Source organism: Botryllus schlosseri, chromosome 2 (genome assembly GCF_051294905.1).
Source record: "Botryllus schlosseri isolate E-star chromosome 2, Bs_hap1, whole genome shotgun sequence".
In the NCBI taxonomy this organism is placed as follows: Eukaryota; Metazoa; Chordata; class Ascidiacea; order Stolidobranchia; family Styelidae; genus Botryllus; species Botryllus schlosseri.
Window position 1 is genome coordinate 6570965 of NC_137237.1, and position 23193 is coordinate 6594157.

Below are 23193 nucleotides of genomic sequence, written 5' to 3' on the forward strand. Positions count from 1 at the left end.
TATTTTCAAGAGCATCTTTCTCAGGTTGGCAAACCTAGATTCATTCTCTGACGCATAAAATCATTAGAAATAATGCCTAGTCCTGCTCATGAAATTACGGGTGCCCATTATTTCATAAGAACAGCGGCTTGAACCGAGATTTCTCCGGCAAAAGATATATTCTTCCTATCACTACTTCGAAGTCAAGTTTCTCAAATACGAGCGACAGACCCAACACTAAAAAGCGCGCACTCTATACTGATGATCAGACACCGTCTGGCATATTAAGTTTACGGTTATTTGTCTCTTTGAGTCACTGAAGTGAAGTAGCATGTAGCAAGTCGCAATATCAATTCTTCCGACATGAGCAATCCTTGACCAAATGAAAAGAGTAAAGCTGTTACTCAGAAAAGCGGCCACCACCGTGCCAGTACCCATTCAATTCTGCGAATACCAGAAAGAATCTACGAGTGCCGGCGAAAATTGTAAATACGGTACGTATTCGGCTCACTTTGTTTTCGCCGACTAATACCCGTTCAACGAGTATGAATATATTGTCATACAGTCCTTATTTATACTATACATGTTCTTATTTCGGAGGGTGATGTCTTCAGAAATGTATTGTCTTTATTGTCTGTCATATTTTCCAAAAATAGCCTGCATAACTTTCATCATTCCACTCCGATGCTATTTTTGTGGTCAATCTGTAATATTGCAACTCAACTTTGACATGATGTCATAGCACAGCATTTGATGCCACTCTCATCCAGAAATTATACCAACCCAGCGTACACGAATACCTCCACAAATGAAACTACATTGATGTTAGGCTAGACAACTAAATGATTTATAGTTTAACACACCACACACAGGCTTACAACATACGGCTCGCATGCGGGATGACTGAATCTGTGAACCTCACAATGGAGTTTTGACGTCATACCGCTGTGGGTTTCCCCCAGTCATCGTGCCAATCAAATGACATATATTACTCATCAATATCAGGCTGAGAAGTTGCCCGACCCTGGATTAACACAATTTAGGGATTATTACAAAGCTAAATCGACAAAAAATAATAAATTTTGAAAGGATTTTCGTGTGAATCATTTCAAGTAATTTAACTGCATCAAAATCAGGGGGAAGGGAGAGTGCCTCGTGCACTGCAATGTTACATTAACTTAGAAGCCATCTAGGTGAGGGAATCTAGACTATACTTACAGTCAAATTAGTATCCAAAACCACTAAAAATGCGTCTGATAATGATTATGAAAATTTAGGTTTTCAGCCGTCCTTGTTTTTGGAGGTGTGTCGATGGCAACCTCGAGTATAGGTTTCTCTATTCTCTCGGGATTCGCCGTTTCCATGCACCTCAGACTCCTGTGATTTAAAGTTCAAGGCTTAAGTATCGTAGGCCACGTTCGATCGTATTACAATATCATAGAAAAATCGAAATCCTACACTGTAGCAGTAAAGATTTATTGAGTTGAATTTACACGCGTATGGTGAAACACGGCCCGAATTGGCGTATATAAACACTTGGTGCGGGAGTAAGGTTTACAGATTTGATGCGGTCTGACGTCTTGTAGCAGCGAGAGAATCGCAAGGCTTGTTCGATGTTCATTTTTAAGTCGCATGTATCGGCGCGATGAGGATTGTATAAATATATCATGGTCTGCCAATACGTGTCTTACCGCTCCATTCAGAAGAAAGGCAAGCGTCACTGTGTAAATTCACGGCGTGAGAACGCGTATTTTGCCGTTACGGAAGCCTACGTTCCCCGTAACGCAAAGCAAAAGATCCGAAACGCGTTCCGTAGGTATGTTGTTGCGTTGCGAGTCGAGAAATTACAGGTGTGCGACACGGCATCACCGACATGCTAAGTGCAAGTAGATCGTGCGAGGAAGCGCGCGGGTCACCGAGAGGTCTTGATGGGGCCAGAGCAGTCTCGAGATGCGGTTACGATTGCGAGCTTGGCAACGTTAATTGTCCCTCAAGCGAATAAGTCGTTCAAGATCAGTTTGACGCATGTTTCGCGTCTCGGCCTATTTAGACAACCTTGCGAACAGGTGTAAATGTTTTCGAAGGGTGGAAATGAACTTTGCCTATTGTAGCGCATTTTCGGTGCCCGTCATTGCTTCTAGACACTTGATTCTCAACAGACCGTTGACGATTTCAACGACGGACGTCAAAATACCCCGGTTTCTCTTACGATAAACTGTAAACGTGAGACGAATCTCAAGAGAATATTTTAATGTCCTCCAAAATTGAAGAGGATGGATTTATAATTCGATAATCCGATCATGTTCTCTGCGCAAGTGCCCGGAGCAAAGAGTCAAGTGTGAATTCTCGAGGGTATCTTGGTTATGTAAGAGATTTTGGGTGAAATGAGGAATATGAATTTAACTGAGCAATAATATTTGGGAAATTGTGACATTGCATACGGCTCTGAAATTGGCAGACGCGTGCTATTTTTGCTTAGTGAAAGTATCGTGTGTGAATATTTACGGTAAAAGCGCGTCAGCACACGTTGAACCGCGGCGAGAAACCGAACCGTGTATTCGTCGACAATCCGGCGAATGCAGTCAGTTTGTCCTCAAACTTGATCGAAGTGTTTCGTATCAGTTACAGGTGTTGATGCCAACAGGCACGCTACTCGTGTAGTGTGAATTTCAAGTACACAGCGTTTTGAAAAGGGCGGTTTTCCATCAAACAAAGACGCGCTGCTGCGCTGGTGTCATTTGCCGCACTGGAATCCTAGGATTGTTAATCGTCTTTTGCACGACACATTATATCCTTGATTTGAGGTAATTAAAACGGTGCGAGTTACATAAAAACCAGTGAATGCACTACTCGGATGCAGACGAAACTGGGATGGAAAGGGGCGCCAGTACCGTGGAAACAAGGCGCATGCTGACATCGAAATTCTGGCGACGTATAGTCCTTTATTCAGAGATTGTATAGGCGAGAATCCTACTCCGTCGCCAATTAGCTAGTAAAGCAAGTGAGTTTGAGAAATTCGCGCTAGATTGTATGATGATAAGGACCTTTAACGGTTTACTGTTTTGAAATTTTGAATCACTGCACTTCAATGCTGGAGAAATATATTTTAGAAGGCGAAGCGTATATATATAATGTGGTGTATCGTTGCATCATTCTGGTTACATAGGACTATCGAATTCGTGCAATAGACGTGATAAAAATACGACATCCAGAAAACATTCTATAGCAGCTGGAAGATTTGTACGAATGTCGGGAATAATTATCTAATCCTATTAATGCGCTGACCCTTCAACCAAGGTTTTAACAGAGTTTATCGATTGATTCGAAATCAGACACTATATTCACGCTTTTGCTCCGTTTCGGCACCAATTTCATTATGAATGTTATTTTCCCACGTTCGGCAGAGGCAAGCGTGTTTGCCGTGTCCAGGTGTGGGGAGATTCAGTGACAAAAATTTTTGACGCGCATTGAATATAAGTTTGCAAGGCGAGGAAGCAACATACAACTTTGATGCGCCGAACGGCCGGTAAATATTTTAAAACATTCGAAGGAATTTCAAACGTTCCACCATTTCTTCCTAGAAAATGGCTCGTACCTAAGCACGTGCCTAAACTTGGACTATAAAATGAGCAATGGGCATACGGTGAAATTCGAAATTTGTAAAAATGGCACGGTGTAAAATAGTTCCGAAGTGCGCAGCGGGTGCGAATGAAATCGGTTTACGCGGGTCGTTGCATATTTAAAGACCGAGTAATTGCGGTTATATTTGTGGTTTGTCACGTATCACGTAATTTTATATCTAGAGTAAAATATATCATAAGCAAGCGACAGCGTCCACAATCACAGCAGGACTGAGTCTAGTATGTTCACTAGTTATTTGGTTGTGTTTTACAATTGAGATGCCGGGCTATTGTCACTATATTGTTACATATGTGTTTGTGTGATTTTCACATTCATGTATATACCATGGTGTGGATATTCGTATCGAGCAGACAAGTCTGTCATGCACATGCCGTGGACTATTCAGTATTCAGTTTCCTGCTACATATATCCATCTATGAATCCTCTATGCTTTAGCCTATCTTAATCTGGAGTACAATTGTAGAGACATTTGTAGTTCTCAGATTTAGCTTGGTCAAGAGTCTAGTAGCAGAGTAATAATATATTCGAAGCTGAATCGCGAAAATTTGCAAGTATCTGGGATATATCTATATGAATATCAACTAAAACATACATAAATACGTGAATTGCAAATTACCGGCGACACAACATTTACTTTTCACATGTCCTGCAATTCATTATGAAACCGTGAAATGAAATATCTTGTAGTAAAACTGAAATAGTTTAGAGTCGTATTTCAATCAGCTAATCCGTTCCGCTTTTTGTTTATCTTGCGATATCTCAGACAGCATATTGATATAGTGATACAAATGTACAACTGAGAAAACCATACTTTTGACACGCAAGCGCTCTCGACGGCCTGGTAAATGAAGATTTACAAGCAAACACCAATTTATGTTCTGCTAGCGAGTTTCGTATGGAGTTGGAGCTCATTACTCGTCAGTGCTACATGGTGGTGAGTGAATAGTTTATAATTAAGGAGTTGATATCAAAAGTATATTGGGATTTTCACCTGTTGCTCTTGCGAGAAACAAGCAAAAAATAAACAATTGATTTTGCGTCAATGATAACAGGTAATTCGTAGATACCCATTCCCACACTATATGACAGTGCATCACTGCATCATGGTGGCATATAGACTGTAATCACAATATCATTCAATGCAGTACCATGATGGGCCTGTATCCATTACAATTATATATTCCTTTGGATTTATAACAATGCTTTTTTAATACTTTTGGTTTTCCAAAAGTGATGATGTCGGTTTTGCATGCGATTTGTAATTTTTCTGTTAAATGTCCGATGTTCAAGTGCATGATGGTGGAAATAAGGGAAAACGATACGCTTTAAGTACATGTATTCAATGTATAATGCTTCAACAATAATTAGATATATCATATGTGGCTAATTTCATTGATCAAGCATTGCGCAAATCTCATTGAAATAAGTTGTCATGTCCCTATATCTCAGTTACATGCATCGTTTCGCTGCCGGGAGTGTCAAAACTACGGCCCGCAAGCCGAGATATTTTTTCCGTAAATATAAATAAAATGGCTCGCGAACTATGCTAGACACTAAAGTTTCGACACAAGTTGATTCTTAATAAGTCAAAAGGTGGTTCTACGCTAAACTAAATGATGTAAATGCAGATCTTCCTCAAAATCACCAGAAATTAGTACTAAATTATATTGATACTTTTTGACACTGCATTTATCGTATAAATATATTTTCTACCATATGGATTCGAGTGTTAATACGTCTGTTTTCATTATTACCTAACGAAAACACCAAATTGACACTTATACCAAGTTAAAATGCATTGCAATACAAAATGCTATCCTCTCGCGGCCTTGACCCTTCTACTAACACCCTAACGCATAATACAACGAAGAGTCAAATGAAGCTTTTGTGGTATCTTCGTCGAAAATCTCTCGACGGCATGGATGGAAATTTTCCATTCCATATCATATGTTATGCCCTGGCTATACCATACATATGTTATAGTAGTAATTACCTATGCAAGTGCGCATTGAGGATATTATTTAATTGAACGATTGATAGATAATGACGCATGGTGGTTTGGAGTATTTTTTCGGAGGGCATTCTTGGGAAAGTCCCAAATTACCGTGACAATGTATCGCCCGAAGAAAATACTCCATGTTGAAAATATATGTCATGAAATACTCTATATGTGAAATAATATTGGGCCCCCTTCACGTTTGCCCGATTAGGGGGTTTGGAGCGCGGCCACTGTCTGCCGTCAACCTACTGATTATTGATGCCGTTTAATTACGCGTCATCATTTATGTAAATAGCGAAATTTAGCACTCCGTGGTAAACTCAATTTAATAGACTCATTAAGCAATTTTACAACTGTCGCTTGCACCAATTGAGAATCTCAAAGCACCTATATTCTGTCCTTGATCGAATGCTGACGATATAATATAGTAAAACACTAAATTCCGGTGTCAAGAATGCTGTACATTCTATCTACCTATTTTGATAGTAATGCTTAAGTGATATTATTACTAGGATTAGTGAAGATATACTGAAAATAATACCTTAAAACGACATATTCTCCAAAACCACAAGTGATTTTGTATTCGTCGCCCGACAAGGACACAATACGATGAACGCGTCGCTCCAGGTGTCAGTTGACATAAACATGATAAATTTGATATCAGCAACGTGTGGTCGCAAGTCGTACCAGCATCGATCAAATATTACTGAGCAATTTTTGCTCAACGAAGCGAAAAATATGGGTCTTGGGATATCACGGACGCCAAATTGGCTCATTCCGCAGTGTGTTCTGGAAACGCAGTCACAATGACGTGACGTGAATGTATCAAAATGTAGTCTTTCCGAACGCTTTACGGAAATTCTTCCTCCATTAGTCCAATTTGACGGATTTCGCTGGTTCATGGCGCTTAAAATATCCCCGCCTATGATTGTGGATATGTTTACCTTCCACACCAATTACATAGATAATAGATACCTCAGACGGTGTGTAGCCTGCCGAGGGGTGAATCTCATACGAAAGGTAATTTTTCATAGTAAATTATTCCCGAGCAGTCTCATTAACAGATTAAATATGAGAGGTGAAAAGTTACCTGTTCGACACCAGATGTTCACACGGACTATAGCCGCACCCCGTTTTGCAAGATCACCTTAAATCCTATGTGACGCGTTTTCAGTCATTTTTTCATTATTTGCGGACGCCCCACAATACGTGATTTATAAACGTTTCAACTGATGAATCGGGTGTATCCTCACTTTCCCTAATGACGCACTGGATCGCACAGGAGCATGTACAAATGTCAAAAAGACAACTTTGTGTCAGACAGCGTATGTCGTCGTATGTGGCATAGTATATATATGTTAACACTAACCGATAGACGATCGTGACAAGAGCTTTTCTCAATGCCATAAAAAGATATAATGCCGGTCCCTTTTTAGAAAGCGTGACCTAGGATACATTGACACTACAGTAACACGACGAGATCATTCATTCAGCATTGTTACGCACGTTTGCAAAGTACACCGTATACGTTGTTAACGTTTTACGGCGTTATGAAGCCACGACAAAACCATCATAAAAATCGCCGATTATCACTGACTGCCACTATATATATAAATATGAATGTAACCTGTCACAGTGTCACATCATGCACGATAAATGAACTGTGCATTGCAGTTATCATACCACTGCCGTAAAGGGTTATAGCAACTCGGAACCAAAATATGTCGCAAGTTGGTAGCTATTGGCAATGCGTTTTATTTTATGTTTTCAGTGGGTTTATGTGTTTGCAAATAAATATAATTTAATGGAATCCAACGACTTTACGAGCTTTGACTTTAACTTATATATTGTCAAATATTACGTCACAATTCAATTACAGACGAACGTTTGCCTACTCATGGGGTTAATTTAGATCGCATAAGTCGCAGACATGCGTCGTAATCAGCATCATATACACCATAAATCGATATACGGCATGGATTCTGAATAGGTACGAATTGATATCCGTTTTATATGTTTATATATTGTCTGTGATTTGCGACATTCCCGCATCGGATACTCGAAACCGCAACTCGACATATTTTCTGCGGTTCAATTGCAGGGGTCAACTATATGCCTACAAAGTTTTTATATAACCTGAAAGCATCTTTTAAAGCTACGTGTCATTAACAACGGCATCATGAATCACGGCTATGCTTTGATATGGTGCATGTGTGAAGATTACAGATATAATCATTATGAATCATTCATACAGTATTCTATATGGACTTGCTGTAAGACAATAACTCTGAGCAGGAATATAAAAATCTTACATGTGTTGTCATGTACATCCCGTTTTATTCATAATAAGGACAACCACCTTAGTTCGGTGGTTACATCACGATGTGCTGGTTTTCAATTTGGGAGTTGTACTCCCTGGCTGACCGAAGGAACGATGGACACTGTACAGTTATATATCCCTCAAATTTATGTGTTTTAGTTTTAGCACATGCTGTATTATGGTGGGCTTGCGAATAATCCAGTTCGACATAAACTAACTCAATTTACTAAGACGCATGGGCAATTAGGTAATTCACAACTGGAGTCAGATGACTCTTATTTCCGCCTATCTGCTTTGAGTAAGCCTCCCTGACGCGTAGAGTTGTAATTCTTCGCAATAAGCAAATAAAAGAGGGATTTCTTCAGGTTCATAATCACTACGAAAATCCCGAGGGCCCAGCTTCAAAGACTATGAATGGAAAGTTATGATGGGAAATGCGACATTTCATCTTGCTCTGTCTTACCGTAAAACATATATGGGCTGCGGACGCGGTGACGCACTTTACAAATGAACGATGCCGTCCCGGGCATATTACACTGAAAAGTCATCCGCGCAGTATAAGGTTACGACTTCTTCCGCAGATATTTTTTGGCTCATTTCGTTCCTAAATGATCGCATTCTTTGTGAGACGATTTCGTTGGTCGGTAAAGGATTAATATTTGGTTTCCCTGGCGTTAAAACAGGGAATCACTGCGTTTCGTATTTGCGCTGCTGTAAATTATCGAAATGTTTTGTATGGTGTCCCGTCTTGTGAAATCTCAATAGAAAACAGAACCCGTGTTGAAATAAAAGGTCGTCTGCGTCTTACAGATCGTAAATCTCAGTTCATCCAAGTAAGTGAATACATCAGATCGCACGGAATCGTGAATTAATATTCAATACTGGAAATAAATCTAAAGGCGCAATTAATCTTCCCAACCATAGGAAATGACATGTGACGACATTGTGCATCAAACGTTCACCGAGAAACAGGAAGTCTCAAGTCATATGTTGTTGGCAGAACTGTAATAAAACGTTTAATGACGATTTTGATTTCACGTACTGGCCACAGAAGCTTATCCGATTACAATTGATAAAAATAACTCTCTCTCTCTCTCTCTCTCGCTCTCTCTCTGATGTTTCAGATTGCATAATGCATATTCAATGTGTCAGCATCTCAGTATCTGCTACTTTCAGTTTCACAACACACGGCGAAATGACCGTTTTAATTACCACTCACCAACATCTCAATAATTATTACATTACAGGCTACTCAACGTTCCTCCACACGATCCTACGGAGCATACGACCAGCACAAAGGGGACAAAACTCTACTGCAACTCACTGCGTTTCCTTTCGCAAAGGCAACGAGAACTGTGCATACAACACCCCGATATAATGAGAAAAATTAGCGAAGGGGTGCATTTAGGCGTACGGGAATGTGGATATCAATTCCGCAACAGCAGATGGAACTGTACAATGTACCCGGGACGACCAAAGCAACACGCATTTGAACCGGTAATGCGAAATAGTAAGTATATGGACCCTCAATCAATGTGGGATGAGGTGTCATACTATATATAAGTTGAGCAACTGGGCATATATGGGCACAAACCAGCATTTAATCAAGTATTATAGCACAAAATAACATCAATTACGAATATCGCTTTAACAAAACTTTAGGATTTAGGAATGAAATTCGCGTATGTGGCGTTTGGGAACTCAGTCATCAATCATTACTACGGCCACTCTCATATGGCATGTTAGCGTAGGAAATAGGTGAAATTAATAGGAAACGTATCAATGATCAAAACATTAGGGGGCGAATCACACTGACAATTTCTGCGAAATACGTTTCGTTACAAATACCGGAATTACAAAATCAACAATGTGTCGGCGGAATTCCATTAAATTGCCATGAAAATGGCTTTGTGTTTGGTTACAAAATTTGTCATGAAAACGATCAGGTTGCGGAGCGGCATCGCGTCGTTCGGCATGCCTCAGACGGAATGCGGACAAAATTTTATCCTGGCGATAATGATCGAACGGTTAACAGTAAATATTGATTGCAATTGAAGGTGTTGATGTGGTCTTTGTGAATGCGAATGCCGTGTCTTTGAAGTAACTCACTTCTTTATTCGCCGACAGTCAAGTTCGTTTACTAGCTAACACTCAAAGGTCACAAATACGAAATTTGTATTTCCGAAATTCGCGTGGTTTGAAAGATAGAGAAGTAACGGTGCAGCATGCCACTGCGTAAACCAATGCTGCACGTCCATGAATCTTTCATACGCTATCGTAAACTGGCGATGCACAATGACTTATGAAACGGCCTGCTACATATATATGTACTTGATGGTACATTAGTACACAGATAATTTAAAGTGACAATATATAAACATGAAAACTATATGAATTACTACATTGTGAATATAGCCAGGTGAATGTTCGCAATTTCATCAAAGTTAAAGTAACAGAATCATACAAAAGTATACTAACATAGTTCTCTGAAACAATAAATCTCAATAACCCCGTATCATTTCATCCATTGTACGGCCATGTTTGCTTGATACAGCGATGATCGCGCGTTCGCTAGCCAACTGATGGTAAGATCATAATTATCTCTGCATGAGAGGAAAGGTTTTGATTAGATTCCTAAACGCCGAGTTCAATGTTGACAGATGGGATTGATTACAAACGCAAACAGCGTCACCAACTTCACATGTACGATGCTCATTTAATCTTGACCTTGACAGAAAATGATAGTCGGATGTTTACGCAAGGCCGCAATAGTTAAACATCCGCTCTGCCAGGGTATCGAGATTACCTTTACCCGTAGCGTCTAATGATTTTTAGGGAATTCGCGGTTCGCTGAAATCTCGATGAAGCGACTTAGTTTAAGGGATACTCATTATGTCCCGAGAAAGATCTTTATTCAGCTGACGGAAAAAGGGCTTTCGACACCGTGCGGTCAAGTATCATGGTAAAATCCGACGCTTGGCTGCAAATCTTGACGATTCCCAAGCTCTCGGTACACGTGCTTACTGGAACGACACATAGATTTTCGCTTGTTGCATTGACCCGTCCCTAACCGGTTGAAGAGTATAGGAATCTCGTGTCGTGCCATTTACCGATCCGCTAGTAGTAATCTTAGACAGAAGAGAGAACGATCAAACGAAATTTAACGGAGCTCAAAACGACAAAAACTCGTAGATTATAACTCAATACTATGTATTCAAATAGTAGCAAGGATTTCATTGTGTTGCTCCAAGTAGAAATTGGCGGTTTTGACTTCTCAGTCGTCGATAATGCCGTTTAACTTTTCAAATTTCGTATATAGGCGCGGGAATGTGTGCCGTATATAGTACACGGTGTTCATCGCTTATTTGGGTCCGGCGTGAAAGCAATTTTCAAGATCTAAGTTTGTTCTGCAATCGAATCACAGCGCGATTGACAAACATGGAGGGGTGAATGGGAACGTCAGACATCTGGAATTTATCAATGCGGCCCGTTTGATGTATATTCTGCGGTGCGACACCGAAATCTGTTTAATGTTGAATGTAAGCTTGACCAACCCACTTAAATTTTGCTAACAATAGCTGGCCGATTAAACGATCTCATATCCTATTCTTATCCGTAGTATTTGCGTCAAGGCGTAAACTTGGCAGCTTCCACTATGCTGATCGAACGCGACTGCTAACGGGTGTTGGAAAATAAACTGAACGTATAATACCTACAAAGTCGCGATTGTAACATATTTATTACATCATGCACCATGAGTAACGCTTATAAATAGACAATAGGGATTCACCTGGTAAGAGCAGATTGCTAGTTATCGTAGTTTCGATGTTGTCTTATGCTGTAGAATCATAGACACCGTATATTCTCTCAGGATACTAGGTTCCACCTCTACCTTCCAAGATATATTAACTTAACTTCGATGTCATGTTACGTTTTGGCATAAGCATTTCCACAAAAGCACTACCACAGTTATATCCCCCATACATTGATTGAAGATATCAAATTTTACTATATGTTACATTACAGCACGTGGATTTTGTACCCCCAGCGGAAATTTTTACTCTTTTTACGATTCAGCGTGTGCTGACTTGGCGACTGGCATACCTAAAGTGTATGAGCGCGTCCCTCCCATGGAAGTGTCATGGTCATTATTTTTCGCAGAGGGCAAAGAAAGAGCCTATATCAACGCTATATTATCTGCGGCTGTTTCATTCACTGTCACGGAAGCATGTTCACGCGGCGAGTTGAAACTGGACTGCGGGTGCGCCCGAATGAAACGGAATTATGATCACGAAGCTCGAAGAGTGAGTACGGCGTTGTGAAGTTCGTGTTCGTGAAGAGGTGCTAAATCATGCCCCGCGTCGATTCGGGTCCGGAAGATATACATTATGCATTCCTTCAATTCTTTTCCTGTTCAGCCAAGAGCCCGTGACAGGCCAGAACTATGACATAGGGTTGTAATCAAGTCACAAGATCCTGAGTCACAAGTCAATTATATACTTTTATAGTTTTGACTCTCGAGACAATTCGAGTCATTTTCAATTCACCACCGCGTCAAATTCGAGTCCAAGTCAGGATTCAAGTTCGAGTCCGAGTCACAGTCTTGACACTCAAGTCCTATTCCAAGTCATTATGTTCACTGTTCCAGTCCTGTTCAGCTCACTTTTTACAACTCACTTTACACAGTTTCTGCCCCTATTTTACAAATACCAGTACTGATAGACGTGGTAACTTACTCTTCTTCGAAGTTGCAATGAAATGCCCGTCTTGGCCGACCGAGATCGAGTCACGCGTAATGACTCGAGTACAAGTCAAGTCGAGTTAATACACAAATTGCCTCAACTCAAGTCTGGAGTAGAGTCATTTTTCATATATGAGGAAATGTCCCGAGTCAGGTCGTGTCAGACTCGGATCTAGCCATGAGTCGAGTCATTGCACATTTGCTATGGCAAGCATCGGTTACCTTATGGCAGGGCTGCCCAACCTTTTCAGCCAAAGGGCCACATTCAATCGACGAAATATTTCGTGGGCCACAAGCCGCGCGAAGCGCGAAAATTTTGTCGAAGTTCATAGCTGAATAATATTGTCACTTGACTATATTGCGGGTCTGCAGTATATCGCTGGGCTCAGTTTGCCAGCACTGGACTATTCAGCGCCTGGACATATCAATTTCGAAAGCTTCGACCAACATGCGTCAATCGTTTTGTGCCTCGGTTTCATAGTCGACGGTCTTTCTGCGAACGCAAACGCTAGGTCGCATATGTTGAACGACACTGTCTCGTAATCGAGAATATAGTTTGACTCAATCTGATACATTAGGTATTCTTTCATTTTCACAAAGGGGTAACAATATTAGAAGCAAGAAATCGAGTGACAACATGTTGCGCGAAGCGTGTAGCAAATATTTACTTTTGATAAATTTATCGCAAATTATTCTGCTTTATTGTAGTGTACGAAGATCTACCGAAGTGTGACTGGCTCATGGAAATGCCAATGCGTCGTAACTGATATTTTAGTCATAAGATCTCAAGTGTTGCTTCCAGACTAATCAAATTTTTGGTTGGCCTTGCAAGTTCACAATCTGTGCAATTCATTTTTTATAACATTACGAATTTCGGAAATTACCTCGCGGGCCACTCAAAACCTTCTCGCGGGCCACATGTGGCCCGCGGGCCACGGGTTGGCCGGCCCTGCCTTATGGATACCACTAAACCAGAATAAGACCCAGCTTTAGCGGGAGCGAACCAATTTCTGCAATTTCTATCGGCAAAGCATTTTTGGATTAAGGGTGCGTTACGTTGTTTCAGACATGTGAAAATTCATTCTCTTCGCTGAGACGCTGATATTTCCAGAAATAAAAATAGTTTAGCAACAAGGAATATGGCTGCATTCGATATTCAGCGAATCTGCTGTTAACTATTCATTCTTACCCCGACCGAAGAACGGAAGTCCCTCGGCGTTATTCATTTGACCTTATTTTAACTGCGTAGTTTCATCACAAGTCGAACCCTAATAGGATTTGAGGTATTACTCCCTTTGGCGCATGAAACCTCCGCCGAAATTTCCCACGATCCGAATTCTACCCCTTAGTGCACGGGTAAAGGATGAGTAGCTGCAACATTTCTGCGGTTTGCGATCATTCGCGGCGCATCAAAATATATTTTCGGCAAGTCCTGGTAGCACAGGTGCGAATGAACGGGCGCGTGTCTCGCAACACTTGAATCGAAATTTGTTTCACGAGCATTACTGTGTTGAATATCCGCATCGGATCTTCGGCAGAGCACTCAATTTGAAATTTGAAGTTATGTCGTGGTTATCCGTCGATTTCAAATATTTGTCTCACCCTCATAACAGGATTACATTTCAGAAAGGTTTCGCTCAAGCAGTGATAATCGTGCAAATTCCTTTGTTCCGAAGTAAATTTCTTGGGAATTTCGTCAAGCAAAGTTAAGTCAAACGATTTAGGGAAAGATCGCGGCTCTCACTAGAATCCACATTTTCCATTTTGCGTCTGGAAACGCGCTCCGGTCGCGTATAAAGCGACATACTGTGCAATTCGTGCAGAGTTATAATATTATGGTCCTGGTCCCTGGGTGCGGGGTACGCTTTTGTCAAGAAATAAATTTGGCTCTTTTCTACTTAAGACTTGAGGCTATTATATTATTGTGAAGCAACACACAAAACTATAATTAATATGGTAGACTAGGGTTGTTCCCAAAATCATTAGCATGAACCGACACTAAACGCAGTTGTTTTACAGAGATCATTTGAATGGGGAGGCTGCTCCGATGACGTGACTTTCGGCGATGGCATATCCAGAGATTTTTTCGAGGAAAATATTCGCAACTCCCGAAAGGGATTGGAAGTATTGGATTTACATAATAAAGCTGCAGGACGCAGGGTAAGTCATTTCGACAATCAATAATGAATGTTACAAGCAGAAAGACGGACATAGTACTCTAAATATGGTATATGGCAGTGGTTCTCAACCTTTTTGGCTTCGCGGACCACTTTTTGGCCCTCACGGACCCTCGCGGACCCCCTAAAATTTTAGTTCAAATTTAGCTCAATTGTGGTGCAACCGTCATCTGTCTTGTGCAAATATGAACTGTAGGCTTGTGATAAACAGCAATAAAATGAATTTTATTGAATATAACATCATACTATTTACGTAGAAATTGGGTAGACTCTTATCATTTTAAGCTAATTTTGCAGCTTTATTTCTTAAATACGTGATTGTGTCTTGAAAATCCGCGTCTTCGATTTAATATGAATGAGTGCCGACAATCCATTCCCCCAAAGATAGATGGAGGCTAATCTAATATTAATGCGTAACGCTTCTGACGATACGTTTGGTGTGGTCGCAACATTTATGGCACCAAAATAAAGAAACATCTTTTTAATAAACATGTCACGTCTAGCCTAGCCATTTTTATCTAGCATCTCATCTTGAAGATGTTCTGGAATAGCGGTTAGGTATATTACAGGATAAAATGTATTTCGTGGCTAGGTTCCAATCCCTTCATTGGGACAAATTAGGGAAATACATCAGGAACTTTCATTTCAGACGACTGTACAGTGTACACTAATTTGATGAGACTTCAAATCGAAAAGGTTTCGCAAACATTACGACGACACCCTGATTGACCTTACTATCTCCTTACTTTTATTTTTTTCACAAACCCCAACATAACGTCTCTAAACAGCAATATTGTTGTAAAAGAGGGTTATTGGCAATTTGGCAATTAACATGAATTTGCACAGTAGGATACTTCATGTCGGACGATTATTCTGATGACGTGAGGCATGACGTTTTAGCAGTTGTGGAGCGAAACTGCCTCATGCGTCCCTAACTTAGAAAAAATACAAATTAGGTTATCAATCACTTAACTAGTTTAGAGGTCTCGCGGACCCCCTGAAATTGCTTCGCGGACCCCCGGTTGAGAACCATTGGTATATGGTCTCAAACTGCAGTTGGTACCGTGAAAAATATTGGCAGCACCTATTTTCCACATAAAACCACCGTATTCGAGCTGTAAACAAATGATTTTCATAAGTGGCCCTATTGCATTTCAGCAATCTCGGTGGTATTAGGCTACGTGTCATCGCTTCTTAACACTTTACGAACTGTTCATGAAAATATGACTGTGTAATTCGTCTTCTTGAAATCAAAGTAGCTTATGTCTATTTTCCACATTTTGACGAAATTAACTTTGTATAATGTTTTCATATTCTTTCGGTGAAATCTTGGTTATGATTTACTTTCAGACAATGTGATAAACATAAACATGACCAAGATATGGCCGAAAAAATGAAAATTTTACAAAAATCTAATTTTCTATAAATTTGAAAAATGGACATAAGCTACATTGATTCTACTCCGATGAATTACTACAGCGACATGTTTCGGAGTGACGCCGATTTCAAATTAATAATAGTCTGCGCTCGAGATTACGGGACCAAGATTTGTCATTGATTTCGCTTACCAACACACACCATTTCATTTTCATCGCTTGTCCATTTTATCATATTTTCTGTTACTTTTGAGTCAATGGCCATGGCCATGGCTTGTGTCTGATCGAAAGACCTCTGCAAGTCATCACGACCACTTCCTATCTCTTTATTTTATCGTAATTTTATGGTGTTTTGAACTGATGAAATTATTAGTAAACTAAACTGAAATGAACTGAAGCGAACGCTTCCTTATCGCTGCGTTGTTACTGATTCGACTGATATATGACGTTTCTAATAAATTAAGATTCCCACGCGCTTTCACTTCCATTTTCCTCGGCGGCATCCTCAAAATCGTGCGCGTTCGATCAAAACTGAGATTAGGCTTATTTTAGTCGGGCGTTTATGGTATTTTACACCGGTATGACAACAAAATCCGTCGGCGCTGATCGCGTGAACAATTGCCAAGAAAGAATATCGCGAAACGTATTGACATTTTTAGCATTTCGTCCCTACAAAACGTCATGAGTCAAACATAAATCGACTCACACGACAGCGAAGACGGGTTCATGTCACTTTTAATTCCGAAAGTAAATTATGACTGGGAAATTTCTCGCGAGGTGGCATAATACCCAAAATAAGATCCAGCAGCGCAGTCACCATTAGTACGTCTTACTTCATCTTTGATATGACGTCTCATCTCTCGCTTGGGCGTTGACTGGAAAATTGTTTCCAAAGTACAAAGCTACCGATCATTACTGAGTACGCTCGATCCCGGTTTCTCGCGTCGATGAAACAGTGAGAATAGCTCTATCGCGATTTTTAATCCCAATTATACGGTTACGTCACGCTGATATTGATTTATATTCGCTGCGTAGGCGGGAAACTAACGCATCCACAAATCCACAATGTCGATTCGCTTTCATGTCTAATTTGGGTTGCTTTTGGTTTTAGGAGATCGTTCGGAATACCGTAACAGCTTGTCGCTGCCACGGAATAACTGGCTCGTGTCAGCAAAACGTCTGCTGGCGGGCGAAGCCGCGAATACGCAACGTCAGCACTGAACTGTTCCAGCGGTTCAACTCAGCGCTCAAGGTGCGTGTGCGAAAGTCACGCGTGCAGCCGGTCAAGTCGAGACGATCTCTCGAACTGAGCGACTTGATCTATCTGAGAAATTCTCCAAAGTTTTGTAAAGCAAATTTATCGAGAGGCTCCTACGGAACGGCCGGGCGCCGGTGTAACGGCACTACCACCGGGCCTGGTAGTTGCAGCTATATGTGCTGTAACCGCGGATACAACACGGTGGAAGAAACGAAGGAGTCTAGTTGCAACTGCAAGTTCGAGTGGTGCTGCAACGTCAACTGCGATACGTGCCGTGAAATGCAAGTGGAAAACTACTGCAAGTGATGACGGTAGAGCACAGTGAATGACGTCAATGCAAAGATACGTATACTCGGTCGGGAGGCCGGAGATGGGGCGCATTGCGCGTCACGCCAAGCGTGAAGCCTGGAATATGCGAAGTCCCGCCGTTGGGCACGACAATCTTGCGAAGAACTCTATCTACAGAATCGATTCACCAGCATGCCTTTTCTATTCGCCAATATCCTTCAAATCAGTATACATGCAACAGTATTTGTTATCATATTTATTATAGCCTTTCAATTGACATTGGAGGCTACCGTTTTCTTCCGTTTTTCAACTTCTTCAAATTATTATTTGATTTTAATAAATCCAAAGATTCCGCGAAATTGCTAGTTTTACTCGGAATGTGTGAGGTAGAATATGAATATAGGTGATGTTGCTGTTTATTAAAGAAAAATTAGGTGCTTATCACCTGCTGTTCTTTTGCACCACGGCCAAAGATTGCTTACAAAGAATTGCATCGATTACTCCAAAACTCCATTATTGACCCTGATGCATATCTTTGTACGCAATGAGTATTGGTGTAATCGCACTTGCATTTCGCAAAACTGCAGTGCAGGGTTGAAACCAAGTCACAAGGCTCCGAGTCACAAGTCAATCTCACTTTTTATAGTTTTGACTCGTGTCGATTCGATTTGAGTCTTTTTCAGTTCACCATCGATCCAAGTCCGCGAGCGGAGGGTCGAGTCCGAGTCATGGTATATTACGACTCGTGTCCGAGTCCAAGTAATTGCGTTCACTGCTCACTTTCCAGTTAAAGTCTTGTTTAATCCACTTTTCAAAACTGTTTGGCGATATCGAACTGTTCGCATTTATAATATACAGATTTTTCTCAATTTTACAAGTTTCTGGTCTCATTTTAAAGTGCCGCTACAGATAGATGAAATACCAAGGATGGGGTTACTTTACTATTCTTCGAAGTTACAATGAAATGTCGGTCTTGGCCGCCGGAGTCTCGAGCCATATAACTTGTTCCGCGTCATTACACAGATTGACTCAAGTCGAGTCACTTCCATATTTTGAGATTCGATTCATCAGAAAATCACGACACATGTCGGACTCTAGTCGAGTCAAGACTCAAGTCATTACAACCCTTCCCTTGGGGTATACGAAGCACGAAAGTTGGGGGTACGAGATGCAGTTGGAAATTATACGCTACTTAATGACCTACATTGTTGTGCAAATCAACATAAAAGTAGAATATTATTGGCATGATTTCTTCAACTCAAAAATCTTCTTCGCGATTCGCGAGATTTGCATTCAAGAGAATTGTTGCTGTCAGTTTGGGTATGCCATACCCCCGAAAAAATAAATATGGCTAATAATAAAACGAAAACAAAAGTCATAGAAATGAGTCTAGCCTTTTCGCAATTGTGAGAGAATAGTGGCTTAAGGACATTCGGATGCTTTAGCGCAGTGGTGTAAGACCTGTTGGTGCGGGATTATCACGCTGTCGCATTTCGGCGCTGGCCGTAACTTCCGCCCTAGAACATGCCAATACCTATGACGTTTCGGTGCACCTGCGGCCAAGTAAACTGCATTGCCACAGATATCGGCGGCGATAAACATTTGGACCATAAGAACACAGGACGTTTGCGAAACCTTCGATATCAATATGTAAACTGTACAGTCGATGAAATGTCTCCCGTCCCTCAAAGCCACAGAAGTTATGTCGAAAACCCTAAGGTGAGCCACATCGGCGTTGGGGGGAGGCGGCTTGACGTGCTGTTTCGATATTGGACAGACCATACGAGAAACATTTCATTTCTGCTCAATGGGTACGAGCGTTCTATGGAACCGACCACGACCGGTCTTATAGCGGCAACTAACTGATGTTGTGGCAGGATAATATACCACTTTGCTACTCATCACATGTGTTGACGGCTGCGATTAAATATGGATTGCGTTCGTATCAAAGATTCACTTTGTTTTAAAGATGTAATGAATTAATCACTTCCGTAGTTGAACGGATCCACATTTACGTCACGCAGACGCAGACAGATGCTCGCGATCCATTCGATTTCACGCAACCATTTCATCTCACGCATCTGTCAACCGCAATTGGATTAGTGCGGGAAAGTGCACATTGACACCACCTACCGGTGTACATTTCAAGATACGTCCTTCGATCGAATTATAGTAGCATATTATTGATCAAGGTACGCATCCTACGGCAGGGTTGTCAGAAAAAATAATAGGTCATATAAACACAGTATACTATCACTGCCTAAGGCAATTAGATGGTTCTTTCATAAATCGCATCAACGGTTGAACCAATATTAGTTGGTTGAAGGAGTTGGAGTCGTTGGTTATGTCACCATCGTGTAGAGCAGTGGTTCTCAACCGCCGGTCCGCGACGACATTCCTGCCGGTCCGCCGAGTATATTACAATTTTATATCTTAAATTCAAGATGCAATGTAAAAGGCTTGTTCATTGATAAAATAAATGAAACATCAAATTTTAAACTAATTCAGTACTTCGCGAGGTAACATTAGGGCTGGAAACATGTTCGATTTGACTTATAGTTCAAGACGTGTCATTTGACGACATGCGATCGACGTAAGTACAGAACAGGTACGAGCTGACTCATCGCTAAACAGCGCAGTTTGCGCGATCATTCGTCATCGATTCATTCATTTTGTGTCGGACCGTAGCCGGGGCACCCAAAACCGCTCAATAAGAGAGGGGCTGAGCTTGAAAAGAGCCCGGAATTATTTTGCAAATGAACATCAGGGTTGTAACTGTAACCAAGTCACAACGTTCCAAGTCGCAAGTCAATCTCACTTTTATAGTCGAGTCATTTTCAATTCACCACCGAGTCAAGTCCGAGTCCAAGTCACTGAGTAGACTGTCGAGCCCGAGTCATAGTGTTTTGACTCGAGTCCTAGTCCAAGTCATTGTGTGGACTGTTCAGTTTCGAGTTAATGTCATGTTAAACCCAATTTTCACAACTCTACTCTGTGATATTGAATGTTTCTCATTCATAATATCCTAATTTTCCTAACTTTCAACAGTTTCTGGTATCATTCTCAAGTACCGGTACTGATAGATGAAATAATATCAGTGTGATAACTTTACTATTCTTAGAAATTACAATGAAATGCCTGTCTTGGTAGACCCAGTCTCGAGTCATATTACTTGGTCCGAGTGATGCGCAATGACTCGAGTCGATTCGAGTCATTTTTCATTTAAAAAATGACTCAAGTCATCCCAACTCTGATGAACATAAATCATAGCGTATTTCTTCGAAACTTTTTCCAACGTTCTTCAATTTCTTTTCGCGCTTTGCACGATTTAGTGTCACTAAATGTCTTGCTTATTAGGTTCCTTTATCCGAGAAATACGCATGATTTATAGAAATAGGCATTTGGGCGTCGGCCATTACCGCGTCATGACGTACCAACACATAATGATGAAGATTAGGCTAACATGGGACTACGAAAGGCGTGCCAAAAATTCGGCAGCGAGAAAACCGATTGAGTCATGAATTATGGAAAATTTTTACTATTGGCGCGATTAAGCTACTCAAACTCTTTGCATGCACTGAGTACAATGAATGTGCTCACAAGTAAAGGTGAAGACATAAGCCCAACGGTAGGGTCTGGGGGCGAAGCCCCAGAAGTTTGGCTTATCGCCATATGGAGCCCAAGTCCAACGCTTTTGGGGCTGGGCTGACGAAGTGCTTTTTCGGCAGGTATGACTTGTATAGTTGCTGTAAGGTGTTTTATTGCGTCACGCATTGCATTCGTAGTTGCCAGAGTAGACTATGCGTCCGGTGACAGATGGGCAAGGAGCAAAGCAGCACAACAAGGTGCTTGGCTCAACTCCGAAACGCGTCTTGTCTCGATATTCTCAAAGCGAAGACTATATTCGAGTTGGGCGACCCGGGTTCGATTTCCGCAATTGGATTATTCTGAGCTCCTCGTCCCCAGAGTCGTTGTTCTTACGCCGACAAAGAAAAAGGCACAGAAAAGAAAAGTCCCACCAACGAAAGAAAAAAGACTATAGCAAAAAGAACCGTCGAAGAAAGAATAAAACCGAAGAAGACTGTGATACCGGGCACTATATGGCGAGGTGGGTGCCACTTCAAGAGACTCCAACTGATTGTGGTCGTTCGGCATCCCTCTATCTGTTCATTACATCGCATTGCGTCTTTTGTATATCGCATTTTACATTATGTGTGTGTGTTGGGCAGATGAAAATATGATCTGTCCATTGATTGATTGATTGTTTGATCTGGCACTAAACCGAGGTGGATGTAATATCGAGAGTCCGCACCTGATCATTTCAACCTCCTATCTTTTCATTGCATCGTATTATGTCTTGTGTGTCGCAGTGTACATTGTATGTGTCTTGAGTGGATCAAAACATAAAAGCCTACTAATACGAGACGTTTTTAATTACTTATTATTATTAATATTAATATGGTTAAAAGTTGTAGTGGCGCTTATCTCCCTTAAGGGTCTGGTGCACCACGGTCTGAAGTTACCTACTGGTATAAGTACCCTTGCAATGTATTTCAACCTCGTCTATATACGAATCAAATCTTAAAGGATTCTACGACATGATAGCACGAATTCAGCCACAGGGGTTAATAGCTCGGGCTGGACTAATAGGTTATAAGTCGTGAATGGGATGTCATGATTACGGCATGACTCAATGAGAAAGGACCGTTGAAAATCGTATCTTGCACAATTCAGTAGAAAATGGTCGACAGTTTCAGTGATATTACAATGGAGACATAGCGGAGTATCTGAACAATGTGAACATCCTATTTTGAACGAATGGGCGTTAAGCCTACAATGGCCGGAGCGCAGACGGAACATGATCACCTCAAATTGCCACAGAGGAATACCGGGCACTATATGGCGAGGTGGGTGCCACTTCAAGAGACTCCAACTGATTGTGGTCGTTCGGCATCCCTCTATCTGTTCATTACATCGCATTGCGTCTTTTGTATATCGCATTTTACATTATGTGTGTGTCTTGGGCAGATGAAAATATGATCTGTCCCATTGATTGATTGATTGTTTGATCTGGCACTAAACCGAGGTGGATGTAATATCGAGAGTCCGCACCTGATCATTTCAACCTCCTATCTTTTCATTACATCGTATTATGTCTTGTGTGTCGCAGTGTACATTGTATGTGTCTTGAGTGGATCAAAACATAAAAGCCTACGAATACGATTGAATCAACGAGACGTTTTTAATTACAATTTCCATATTCTCCACAATAACCCTCCTCACGGGTACATCAATTAGGCTTAGCACATGACCGAAGGTTACTGGGAAGATAGACATTTTAAAAAATATTTTGACCTTTCATTATATACATTACCTTACAACAGGGGTCACCAACACGCGGCCCGCAAAGTCA

At 41.1% G+C, this 23193-nt stretch overlaps 1 protein-coding gene across 1 annotated transcript; it reads left to right on the forward strand.

Moving 5' to 3' along the window:
• Nucleotides 1-1452: 1452 nt before the first annotated feature.
• LOC145433193 (protein Wnt-7b-like) lies at nt 1453-18139 on the forward strand. Its single transcript, XM_080310160.1, has 5 exons — nt 1453-4555; nt 9188-9450; nt 12102-12244; nt 14701-14841; nt 17346-18139. The coding sequence occupies exons 1-5, from the start codon at nt 4467-4469 to the stop codon at nt 17796-17798; spliced, it is 1089 nt and encodes a 362-aa protein (XP_080166286.1). The 5' UTR covers nt 1453-4466; the 3' UTR covers nt 17799-18139.
• The last annotated feature ends 5054 nt before the right edge of the window (nt 18140-23193 follow it).